Source organism: Larus michahellis, chromosome 1 (genome assembly GCF_964199755.1).
Source record: "Larus michahellis chromosome 1, bLarMic1.1, whole genome shotgun sequence".
In the NCBI taxonomy this organism is placed as follows: domain Eukaryota; kingdom Metazoa; phylum Chordata; class Aves; order Charadriiformes; family Laridae; genus Larus; species Larus michahellis.
This window is the reverse complement of record NC_133896.1, coordinates 84,798,873-84,811,167: the sequence shown is the minus strand read 5'-3', so window position 1 is coordinate 84,811,167 and position 12,295 is coordinate 84,798,873. Positions and strand designations below refer to the sequence as shown.

General features: G+C 45.1%; 1 protein-coding gene across 2 annotated transcripts in view; it reads left to right on the top strand.

The window, feature by feature from the left end:
• Nucleotides 1-12,295, top strand: part of VWF (von Willebrand factor) — a 146,023-nt gene that overhangs the window by 31,643 nt on the left and 102,085 nt on the right. For both annotated transcript variants that reach the window (XM_074589548.1, XM_074589537.1), the window contains exons 11-15: nt 2,640-2,776; nt 4,193-4,331; nt 4,946-5,046; nt 8,031-8,226; nt 9,156-9,371. In XM_074589548.1, coding sequence (XP_074445649.1) covers nt 2,640-2,776; nt 4,193-4,331; nt 4,946-5,046; nt 8,031-8,226; nt 9,156-9,371 — 789 coding nt within the window. The remainder of the gene's footprint in view (nt 1-2,639; nt 2,777-4,192; nt 4,332-4,945; nt 5,047-8,030; nt 8,227-9,155; nt 9,372-12,295) is intronic.

Sequence of the window (12,295 nt, the reverse complement as noted above, 5' to 3'; positions counted from 1 at the left end):
ACAAGACTGAAGGTCATATAAGTGCAGCTGTTGTACATGTACCTGCTAACGTCTACAAACAGTTCGGAGACAGTACGGGCGGGCAGCACAGCTTCCCAAAGCAGCAGTACTTGATAGGAACAGTAGCCAAGTTTATACCGTTACCTATCCTGTTTGTCTCTATTTGAAGCAATACTACAACATATTTTTATCGTTGGTTGGTTATTTTTGCAACAAATAGTTCTGAAATCATGTGTCACAGAAAGTTTATGTACTTAGACTCACATAAGCTCAAGGTAGCTACTTTTTTACCAATCTGTTTGTCAGGAAAGTTTTCTTTTGTATTGTGGGAACGAATTGCCTAGCTATAAATTTGGTGATAAAGCTGGGTACGCAGCTGGAGGCAGTACTTCGGAAGGCAGTGCCGTGTCAGCCAACTAGCAACGACTGGCTAACACTAGCGAGAAGCTCTCAAGCTGATATCACAATTAAATTAATTATGAAGGCAGTAGGTTTCAGGAAATCTCATGGGATGCATTACACCAAATGGAGCAGATAGAGGGACCCATAAGAAGCGACTTTGCCGCAGGAAAGAAATTTCCCTTCCAGGAGCAGTGCCAAAGGGCTGGGACTTGTTTGGGGTAGCAGCCCCTAGCTCTTCATGCTGCAAACCTGTCCCGTTGGTTCCTAGCTGCAGAGAACGCCCTGGAAATCAAACTGCATGTAATATAGTGACTTATTCCTGCTTTTCTTTAAATCTGTTCTCCACATCTGATAGCCAGTAAATTGACTCTGAAGTTGAGTAGGATAACACTTGTTTTACCTTTGTCTGAGCTTAATTGAACAGAAAGTAGAATTCCCACAGTTGCAAACCATCTTACTCTCCAGGGAATAACAAATATCCAGCGAGTGCTGGACTTTGCTCAGGGCTATGCAAGGCTGGGAATCCTCAGGATCTGTGATGTTGTTCCTTAGCACAGGCTGGTTTAAGATGGTTAACACTGATAATATGTTGAAGAAGGAAATTTCCACTTGATGTTCATTTCACAGAGCTTCTGCGGGACTCAAAGGCAGTGGAGAGAGAATAACTCATGGGGTTTACTTGCCAGCTTGTAATGTTTAATCTTTCTCCATCCTTTGTCAGTGGATTGCCAATGTAGGCCCAGCACCTGAATTTTGTTCTGGACAAGGAGGTCTCTGCCCACCTTGTTTTCTGTAGGACCATCTCTAACTGTAATACTCGTATGAAAGGGTTCCTTTGCAAACTCTGTGGAGTTGGAGCCTTCCTATGTGTTTGCAGAGGCCCTAGCATAACAAGGTACTACATCCCAGTTGTGGCATCTGAATACTGCCTTTCTGGACATCAAAAGCCACGATGTTGGTACACATGTTAAGATGCTGAAGTCACTTTTCATAGTAGAAGGATGGACAAGCCAGACTTTTGCATTATTCTGCAAGAACTTTAGATGTAGCTCTTGTAACTATGGATTTATTTTTAATTTTATACTAGTTAATTAAGGTAATGGTTCAGAGTAAAGTCCATAATTTTTGCCCTTGGGATAACTCCAGCTGTGACTGTCTTCCAGCTCTTCATTCTGATAAGGTGGTTTTACTTTAATATTAGAATAACTTATTGGTATTCAAGGCAGTCCAACAAAGGAATAAACACTTTTTTTTGGCTGTGTTCAAGGAAGCCATTGTGAAGAAGGCTTTCAGACACTGTTGCCTTCATAAAACCATACTGCAATGCTCTAAAAACACCAGTAGAGAGACAAAGAGGGGGCTCGCAGTCTGCCAAGACACAACTGTGAAACACAGACTGAGAATGAGGCACCTCTGCAGAAGAAGAGCAGACCAGCAGTGAGTCCAACAAGTCTTGTTGCAAGTATTGATTTCCAAATTGGTAAAAACGCCTGCGTTCTGCATCCAGCTCCATGGGTGCAGATGTGCCCCACTGAGCTAAGTAAAAGTGGATTTAAAGTGTGCTATGTCAAGATGTTGGAAGGTCCTGCATAGGGATAAAGAGGCAACATTGTCCATTGTACAGAGGATGTGACTAATGCTGGGTAATCCTGAGCCCCTTTCCTAGCACTGCCAGTCTTAGGCATTAGAACTTCCCCTCTCTGTGCCTCAGTTTCCCCATTGTATAAAGACATGTTCCTACATAAAAGAGAGTGTGGGTTGCTGTTTGCAATTGGTTCATGCCACCAGCACCCATCACTTTGCAGGCTAGGCCATACCTTGTACCTGAGAGCTTGAGTGACTGTGCTGAGTTTCCAGGGCCGCTGAGGTATATACTAGAGAAGAATCAAATCTGCTCCAGTGAAGAAAGCTGAGCCATTTGCTGACGTCCTCGTGACCCTACGTTTGAAACATAATATAGGCTTTTCCGTAGGCATGAATTTCAGCTCTTGAGTGTGATTTATACCATAATACTCCCCAGCTTTTGTCAGTGCTGCTGTTACTACTGGTAATGACTTACAGGAATAAACAGGGAGATAAGCATCTCATCCCTTTTTTCCCCGGTCTGCTGGGGACCTGGGCCTTGTGTAACCTGCTCCTCTGGGCTGCTTTTCCCCCTCAGTGGCTGGGGGGGGGCACGGGCAGGATTTTGCTCGCAGCTGGCACTGAGGTGATTAATGGCGCTCTGTGTTTTTCAGGAGAATGCTCTGTCACCGGCCAGTCGCATTTCAAAAGCTTCGACAACAAGTATTTCACCTTCAGTGGGATTTGTCAGTACTTATTTGCCAAAGACTGCGTGGAAAATTCCTTTTCTGTGATCATCGAGACCGTGCAGGTAACAGCAGCCTTGGCTGGCGCCTGTGCACCTCCACGCATGCTCCTGAGAGAGTGGGAAGGGCTGTGGGAGTCTGATATGAATTGCAGATGCACAGGCCAACAAAAGTAATTTTCCTATGAAATAATGGAGTTTAAATAACAGATCCAGTCTTTCTCCTTAGCTAATAAGCGTTTTGCTTCTCCTCACCACCATCCCCAGGAGCCTACCTGGAGACTGAAGTTCGTAATGAGGTTTGGAGAAGGAGCCGTCTCTTTGCCAGCTGAACAGATAAATGCAGAGGAGGGTGCGCCCCTTGCACAGTCCCTGAGGGACGGTGCCTCGATGGTGCCCGGGGCGAAAAGACATTTCCTTAGACACCGAGGAGGGTGCGCTGGCAGAGTAGTACCTTGGGTTGCTTTCCATCAAGTCATATTGAATAGTGATTTCTGCTGCTCATTAGCCAGTCAGCGGCTCCTGACTTTCTTTGCCACCTCCCCTGATGGGTGGGAGAGATGCAGCTGGAAGTCAGTGAGGGGAGACGACTGGAGAGAGGCAGGAAAGGGAGCCAGGCCAGTGCAGGGAGGGAAGGAGACCCTGGAGGGGGTGTCACAGGGAGGTTAACCCGGTTGTGAAATTAATTGACCAGTTGTGTGTGGGAATAGGTGAACTAACGTGGAGATTAAAAAGGGTACTGAATCAAGCAGAGAGGAATAAAAAGGATGGGGATGGAGGAACTGAAGGCAGGCAGAGGTACGATGGATTCAGGAGACGAATGGGAGTGAAAGGGCAGTATCAGCCTGCCTTGCAGGTCACAGGCTTTGGAGAAACGGGGTGTGACCGTCCTACGCACGCACCACCATCTACATCTGCATCCTGCCTTAGAAAGCTCTGATAGTGCAGCTCTGAGGTCATCTGTGCTTGGGAACTTGCAGAACGGGTTTCCACTGAAACTTCCCTTTCGAAACCAGGAGTCCCCAGGGGCCTGCAATCCCTGTTCCTCATCTGCCTAACCCTCAGCCGGGAAAACAAACAGCCCGGGGAGTCTTGGGCGGTGCGAACCCCACAGCTATCTCCCGGGCTGTGGGGGACAGGAGAGCATGTCCCCCCCTGCCCCTGCCACAGCCTGGGGGGGCTGGACGCTGGCCTCTGGCGTGGGCTGCTCCTGGGGGCTGGTGTAACGCCTGCAGGTTGCCTTCCAGGCTCTGGGATGAGTAGCTGCGGATGGCTCCCTGGTGCGCGATTAGCAGGATAATGGAAGAAAGGCTGCCAGCCTAGTGTTTGTGGGATGGAGAAACTAGATCCGTAAAACCATCGAGACACTTAACACCTCCTGAATTAGATGCCGAAATGCCTTCTGGGGGCCTGGGGCTAAGTCAGTAAAGTCCCAATAAAGTGAAAGCTTGAGGTTCAAGGCAAATCTCCCCTTCTCTGTAGTGTGCAGATGATCCTGATGCCGTGTGCACTCGCTCAGCTTCGGTCCGAATCCGGGATATGGACAACAGCCTCATTAAAATGAAACACGGAGGAGGAATTTCACTGAATGGACAAGACATACAGATCCCTTTGCTACAAGGTGTGTTCTTGATGTCTAACTTTGGCCAAACGCGGAAGGGGTCCTACTTACCAGTGTTTTCTGGCACGTCTTAGCCCAGTTCAATCAAAAAATGTTTTCAAAACCAAATTCTCACTTGCAGCCTCTTCGAGAAGCTCTGTCATTTCAGTTTCTCTCCATGCAGCCGACGCATCTTGGCTCAGCTCCCCTAAAATCAAGAGAATTAACCTGGTCCGGATTTGCGAGATGTGATCTTGTAAACCACTCTTGGCCTATGCTTTCTAAAATTACTACTATTTTTTATCCAGAAATTTGAAGTCCCTGCAGTTACCTTGCAAACTGTCATGGTTAATGCCTGAGGTTTTGCGGAATGCACGTGTTATCCTCTTCTAGGGCTCCTGAGTGCCTTAAAGCAGAGCCTATGGACGAGTTCATGCATATGTAAACAGGTGAGCAGGCACAAAGCTTGGGAAGTGTGCGGTGGGCATTGCCGGCACCCCTTGCTGTGGTGGACCTGCTTGCCCCCCAGATCTGTGGCAGCCTCTCTGTTGGCCTGTTCGGCGCCGCACAACAGCCCCAGGCGATGAAACACCACATCCTGGCTTGACTGACTGACACTTTGTGGTTGTCCTAAGGTGCCCTCCGCATCCAGCGCACGGTGAGGACTTCGGTTCGCCTTACCTATGGGGAAGATTTGCAGATTGACTGGGATGGTCATGGTGAACTCCTTGTGAAGGTACTCTTTCTTTCCTTCTGTCTATTTCTGCCTTTTTGCCCCCTCTCTCATCCCACCCAAACATGCACAAAGATTTTATTGTGTGAAGTGAGAAATTGCTTTGTGTTGCATGTTAGGAATTCCATTCTCTTTTGCTACCCCCAGAGTGATATACAGGTCCTTTTGTACTCCAGAAACAAACATTTTCATCCTACAGCAGCTTGGTAGATTTTTTTTTTCCCCTCTCTCTTTTTTCGTGGAATGACAGCCATTATTAATCATGAATAGTTTTGTGTTTTGTTCAACAGATACCCTCCAAATTGGATTTTTGCTTTCATTTGCTTTGACTGTCCTGTCTAAAGCAATGTATTTGTATGACTTAAAATAAGGGAAGAATATAGCTCCAGGGACTCAGTTACTCATAATTTCCAGGAAAAATCAATTAACTCATAGAAGATGCATTGCATGCTCCTGCTACTGTGAGGGATGCTTAAAGTCACCCTTGATTAGCAATTAGGGTTTTTCTGTGCTGAGACTGCTGCAGAGTGTAGAAATATCCAAACCAGGTTTAAAAGAAATGAGCTGCAAGGGAAGGAGTCTAGCTGCAACAACAGAATGCGTTACATAAACCACTTTTTTGGTGTGTGTGTGTGCAACGATTTGCAGAAAAGCCTGTGAGGGAAGGTGGGGGGATTATTTCCTGTGTAATAGTCTCCTGATAGCTGATAAACCTTCACAGCTTCTCCAGCTAAGCCATCTATTGCCCTTTTTGCTTGTAGAAGAGGCTGTTTTCTGTCGATCAGTAGGTCCCAGGGACCGCGACTGTTGTCCCTGAGGTTGCATGTGCTCCCTGAGGAGCACGAGTCCGCCTGGAGCGTTCCTTCCTGGTGTGATGACCTGCAGGCTATGGGCGTCCGGTCAGGGCAATGCGCTCCTTTGTGATGCTGCAGACCCGTGTGCTCCTGCCGCGTTCGCGTGGAGGGGTGCTTAACCACAGCCCTGCTGCCTTTGAGCCCCATTTGTAGTAGGGGATCTGCAGCTGGGCCCTGCGTGGGGTGGCTTTGCTCATTGAGAAGAGTTTTGCCAAGAAAGTCAGTTTTTCTGGAGTTTTCTACCGAGCAGTGAGCATTGCCCTCTCTGAACCGTGGCATTGCTTTTGCACTCTCCTCGCCTGCCCCAAAATTTGGTTTAAATGTCACATTTGTCACAGTGTAAAGGTACGTGAAAGGTAGTTCAAAAATGAGTACAAGAGCTGAAAAGGCAACAGAGAAGAAAGGTCAAGACGAACTTTAGAAAGCATCCATGATTTTAGTATCATTGTTTCGATCTAGTCTGTATCTCTGTGCTCCAAGGGTACTACAAGTTGTTTTTGGGCTGAGAATAATTCGGTTCGGTCCCTTGGCACACCTCAGAAGTTTTTGCTTTCCTCAGTATTCAAAGTATTTTTCTGCCTGGTCAGAGAACCGTGTAGCCTGGAAAATTCTTTCTTACAGTTAAAACAAATCTAATTTTCTGCTCCAGATCCTCTACCCATAAAAGCGGTAGAAGTTTCTCCAATCATCTGCATTTATTCAGCTCTGCTCTGAGCTCTTTCCCTCGCTGGATATCTAAAGCATCTTTTTAATTGCTTTGTTAATTTATGCTGGATTTGTAGACTGACCTGTTGCCAAGTATTTCTGACAATTGGGGGAAGTGATACACTTCCATTACCTTGGCCAGACTTCTGGTAAAAATTCTTTTAATGTTCCTCAAGAAGGTTCCCCTTTCTGTGACCACTTGATATTTGTGGTTCGAGCTTCTACTCAAAAATATGCCAGAATTTGGATTTGTATGAGTCATTGTCTGTACGCCGAGTACGTGAAAAAGTAACTTCCTTGGCCATCGGAATAATAAGGATGTGTGTTCTCTAATAATTAATGGTTGTTCCTTTTGATACTTCATATTTACTCTCTGACCACTGTATTCGAAGGGAGGGTAGTATTAGGTTATGTTTTGGAGGATGATTTAATTTGAATTAAGCATAAAGCCAGTTTTCTTCAAAAATGTGTTTTTTCTAGCTTTTTTGGTTCTGTTTACTGGTCACTCCTGCCTATCTAACTCTAGCACTCTACTAAATGCATACAGAGAGCTGCTGTAGCATTAAAGCACTGAGTCAGCTCCTGAGGACAGCTGGTAGCGCTTGTGATGTGCCAGATCTTTACTTCTAATAGAAACTGGCAGTTTCTACTAGAATAAAAGATATTGGTGCCTTTGTGTTGCAGATGTTGCTTAGAGCGATTTCCCCCTCTTTACCTCTAAGTTTAGGGTCCCATTTCAGCTGTCCCTTGATTTGCAGCAAGAATGAGGCAGGGTGAAAAGTACGTTTGCTCTGTGGGTTGTTTGCAATGTTGCTTTTGCTGTGTCATAAGTTCCTCTAGGCGGGAGGAAGCTCTGATGTGAGGTAATGTAGCTCCGGGGGTAGTAGTCTCTTCCTTATTTTATTAATGGTGCTTAATGTTGAGGGAGATAAATCCTCTAACGTTGTCCCTGTTTTGTGATAAATCCATCTGTTTAAATTTTCCTTTAAAATGTGAAATGGTTTCAGGTGCCATATCGTTTCCCAAATTCCCACTGGACCTTTAGAAATAGAATGATCTCGCTATATTAAAAAATGCAGCCCCCACTGTTGTCTTGTTTATTTATATGAATGAAGGGGAAAAACGGGGAAAGACTAAACTGGCGTGCTGATCAAGGCACAAAAGTAAGCTGTTTTTCTCCCACTCACCTGTAGTTACCCTTTGAAATTAGCACTGTACTGTGCAAAAATTGTCCTGCTGCTACTAATAGTAGCATTTTTGTTAGAAGTTTAAAGACGTAGTACAATGAAATTGTCTGTAGTTTTTTTACTATGTATTTGAGAATTTTCTTGATTATTAAATTGTGTATGGTTCATTCTTTGGAAAAAATCTTGCTATACAGTGTTGACCTATTCTGGAGGATGACCCGGCTAATGTTGTGTTCCATAGCTATCTCCAGTCTATTCTGAAAGGATGTGCGGGCTATGTGGAAATTACAATGGTAACCAAGGGGATGATTTTCTTACACCTTCTGGCATGGTGGAAGCTCTTCTGGAAGATTTTGGAAACTCCTGGAAGCTCAATGCAGACTGCCAAGACTTGTTAAAACAAGACAGTGACCCCTGCAATCTCAATCCTCGTTTAGGTACTGAACTCCATCCAAAATTAACATGTTCAACAAACTGTGATCTTCCATTTTACATAACAAGTAAAAAAAAAAAAAAAAAAGAGAGAGTGAGTGAGGAAGCCAGTGTTGCTTGCATTACCGGTAGAGTGACTGCAATTGCTGTTTAAAAAAAAAAATAAATCAGTAATGTGGGATCATGCTAGTCTTCAGTTTGGACCACAGTCAGAGTTAGACCATCACAGCCACAGCACAAACTTGAGTGTCACCGAAACTACACTTACAGGTGACAGCAATACTATGTTTATCCTCTGGGTGGACAAAACACCTGTCGTCTTCACTCCCCTGTCCTTACACCTATACACTTTTCCTGATCCCTTGTTTCCCTTCTTTTACTGCATCCCAACAGGCAGCCTTCCTCTTTCCCTCCATACTGCTTGTCTGTCCTGGTTAGACATTGGAAGATGTTCTCAGCGCAATTTTCTTGTCCCAGGTGTTACAGCAGCCTCTGGTTTCTGGAAGGAGCAGGAACGCATAAAGCTTTATGACCGTAGGTCAGAGCAGGCACTGTAGATTCGTGAGTGTAGTGCAGGCTAGAAGTCTTAACTTTGCAAATATAAAAAGCAGCAGAAAGCAGAGGCTCTGTGAAAGGAAGTACAGCACCAGAAATAGTGGTAACAGAAGATGAAAGCATTGCTTTTCCATGATTTGTTTTACTAGTGAAACATTATTCTTTTAGTGGAGCTCATGACCTATGAGCTATGATGCTATCTATGCTTATTGATCCTATTTTATTCTTCTGTGGTTTTTTTTTTGTTTTGCTTTTTCTTTTTCTTTTTTTTTTTTTTTTTTTTTACAAAAGAAAAAGAAAATGCTTAATGTGGCTCTTCTAGCTTTTCTTCAAAGCCACTGATAGATTCAGTGCAAGCATGTAATTTTTCTCTTTTTAGCCAAATATGCTGAGGACTCCTGCTCAGTTCTGATGTCTTCTGCATTTGAACCCTGTCACCATGAAGTCAGTCCCACTCCCTATGTGAAGAACTGCCGCTTTGATGTTTGCTCCTGCTCCAATGGCAAGGATTGTCTATGCTCTGCTATTGCTAATTACGCAGCAGCCTGTGCTAGGAAGAACGTCCTGATCCAGTGGAGACAACCTGACTTCTGCCGTAAGTGAAATGCTCCTAAAACCCTTGTCTCAAAGGAATTTCTTAGCAATGTCAGATGAGAAATCTAGAATGAGATGATTTCTGCAGGGTGCCAAATATTTCTTACAGCAAATGATGAGAAGAGTGTATCTTTCCTCCACTCAAGCAAGGATGCAAAAACTAACTGTTCACAGAGACTGCTCAGCACTGGGGGAGAGAAGCAGTCATTTGACATACCTTAGCAGAGCTTTTGACTGGATTTCCATTTTCAGCTGTATTTAACTTTCAGCTACTCACCTGGAAACTTTCTGAATATCCCAGGCTGGGAATCTCCAAATGATTTGTAGTAATGTATAAATTGCTGGTTTGGTACCTTCTTCTTTTGAGGCCCAAGCTCCCTAGCTCCTAACCTTGTCAGTGACTCCTGATTTTAGATGAAGTTGAGGGTATGGAGGAAGCACAAAGACAGGTACTTGGTCAAGTGGTAGTCGTAGAACAGAATCATAGAAGTATAGACAAACTTATATCAGAATCGACCTCTGGCAGTCTTCTGGTACAGCCTCTGAACATATCAGGGCTAACTTACAGCAGATTGCCTGGGCTCTTGTCTGGACAAGTTTTGAATATCTCCAAGGATGGAGATCCCACAACTTCTCTGGCATCTGCAGGTTTGGGTTACAGAGGTGGGGTAACAGATAGGATAGGATATCTGCATAGAGCAGTCCAGTGCAAGATTAATAGCCAAACTGCTAAGAAGCTGGAGAGAAGAAGCCAATGTCTCTTATTGCTTTTCTTGCTCTGTTAGGTCAAAGTGTTACAAAGAAATGCATTGCAATGGAATTTTGATGGAAAGTGGACACGCTTTTCCCCATAAATATTTGTGAAATAGATGTTTTTGCATTTTCTTGAGTAACTTTGCTATTAAGGAAAGAAGACAATTGAAAATTTTGGGGAAAAGTATGTAGGCTCGTCAGCCCTCCGGATCTGTTCTGCTACTTCTTCCCAAACACGGCGTGCGAAAAACACTTATAAACTGAGTGAGTAGAAACAGGCAGAGAGAAAGAGAGGTCGCTGTCCTTCCACCTGTTAGGGTCTGTACCCGTAAGGTCAGACTGCAGCTTCTGCAGGCTGGAGAGTATTTACTGCGAATGAGAACAAAATCAGTTTATGTTAAACTGCTGCATGGTTTCATAATATTTTGCCTAATTTATGTAAATGTTCAGATAGTGGAACAGTAATGTAATAAAAATCCTTTTAAAAATGTGCAGGTCTGGAGGCTGAAAGAAAGAGCAGCGATAATGCACCATCGTTCTTTCTGTAATTGAACAAGTCAATTTTCACAATTAATCTTTAATAGTGCAGAGCTGCTTCCTCCTCTCTGTGCATTACAGAGCGCTTTATGTTCTCATAAAGTGACGATTTCCCTGATTGTAGATCCATCAGCCCCCATTAAATAATCCTGATGCCCCAGACATCTCCTGTCATATGAAGGAGAACAATCCCTCTTTTAATGGGCTTGAGTATTGAATGTGCAGGTTGCATAATTTGTGCTGATGGCCCAGTGTGCTGAACACGTGCTCTGCTCCTGCCTCGGTCAACGGAGATTCAGCTTCTTGGGAAATGACTTGACAGAACCGGTTTGCTTGATTTGAAGTGGATAAGTGGGAGGGAGGTAAGTCGTTAGTGTAGCACAGCATTTCTGCTGCATGCCAAGCTAACAACCGCATTCGTCTCCCACGTCTTTGAAATTATTTTAGATGAAGTTTGATTGTTTAAGAGCTGAATCCCACCTTGCCCACCATGAATAAGCAACACAGCCAATCCCTGTATGCTGCATGGAAGGAGAAGATAAGCCATGCTGTGAAGGGCTGTCTATATCATGCATGTGCAGAGTTGTGGTGAATGGAGTTAAATCCAGTTGGCAGCCAGTCAACAGTGATTTTCCATCAAAAGAAGTGTGGCCAGCAGATCAAGAGAGGTGATTCTCCCCGTCTACTCTGCTCTCGTGAGACCCCACCTGGAGTACTGTGGCTAGCTCTGGAGCCCTCAGCACAAGAAGGACATGGATCGGTTGGAGTGGGTCCAGAGGAGGGCCACAGAGATGATCTGAGGGCTGGAGCACGTCTCCTACGAAGACAAGCTGAGAGAGTTGGGGTTGTTCAGCCTAAAGAAGAGAAGGCGCCGGGGAGACTTTATAGCGGCCTTCCAGTACCTGAGGGGGGCCTACAAGAAAGCTGGGTAGGGGCTGTTTGCAAGGGCACGTAGCGATAAGACGAGGGACAATGATTTTAAACTAGAGCAGGGTAGGTTTAGATTAGACATTAGGAAGGAGTTCTTTACAATGAGGGTGGTGAGACACTGGAACAAGTTGCCCAGAGAGGTGGTGGAGGCCCCATCCCTGGAGACATTCAAGGCCAGGCTTGATGAGGAATCTGGTCTAGTTGAAGATGTCCGTGCTTACTGCAGGGGGGTTGGACTAGGTTCCCTTCCAACACAACACATTCTATGTTTCTATGATTCTCTGATTCCCTAGGGCTCAGTATTGGGGTCAGTTCTGTTTACTATCTTCATCAATGATCTGGATGGAGCGATTGAGTGCACGCTCAGTAAGTTTGCAGACAACACCAAGTTGGGCAGGAGTGTTGATCAGCTCAAGGGTAGAAGGGGTCTACAGAAGAATCTGTACGGGCTGGATCAATGGTCTGAAGACTACGGTATGAGGTTCAACAGGGCCAAGTGCTGGGTCCTGCACTTGGGTCACAACAACCCCACGTAGTGCTACAGGCTTGGGGAAGAGTGTCTGGAAAGCTGCCTGGTGGAAAAAGACATGGGGGTGTTGTTCAACAGCCGCTGAATATGAGCCATCAGTGTGCCTAGGTGGCCAAGAGGGCCAATAGCATCCTGGTGCATATCAGAAATATTGTGGCCAGCAGGACTGGGGCCGT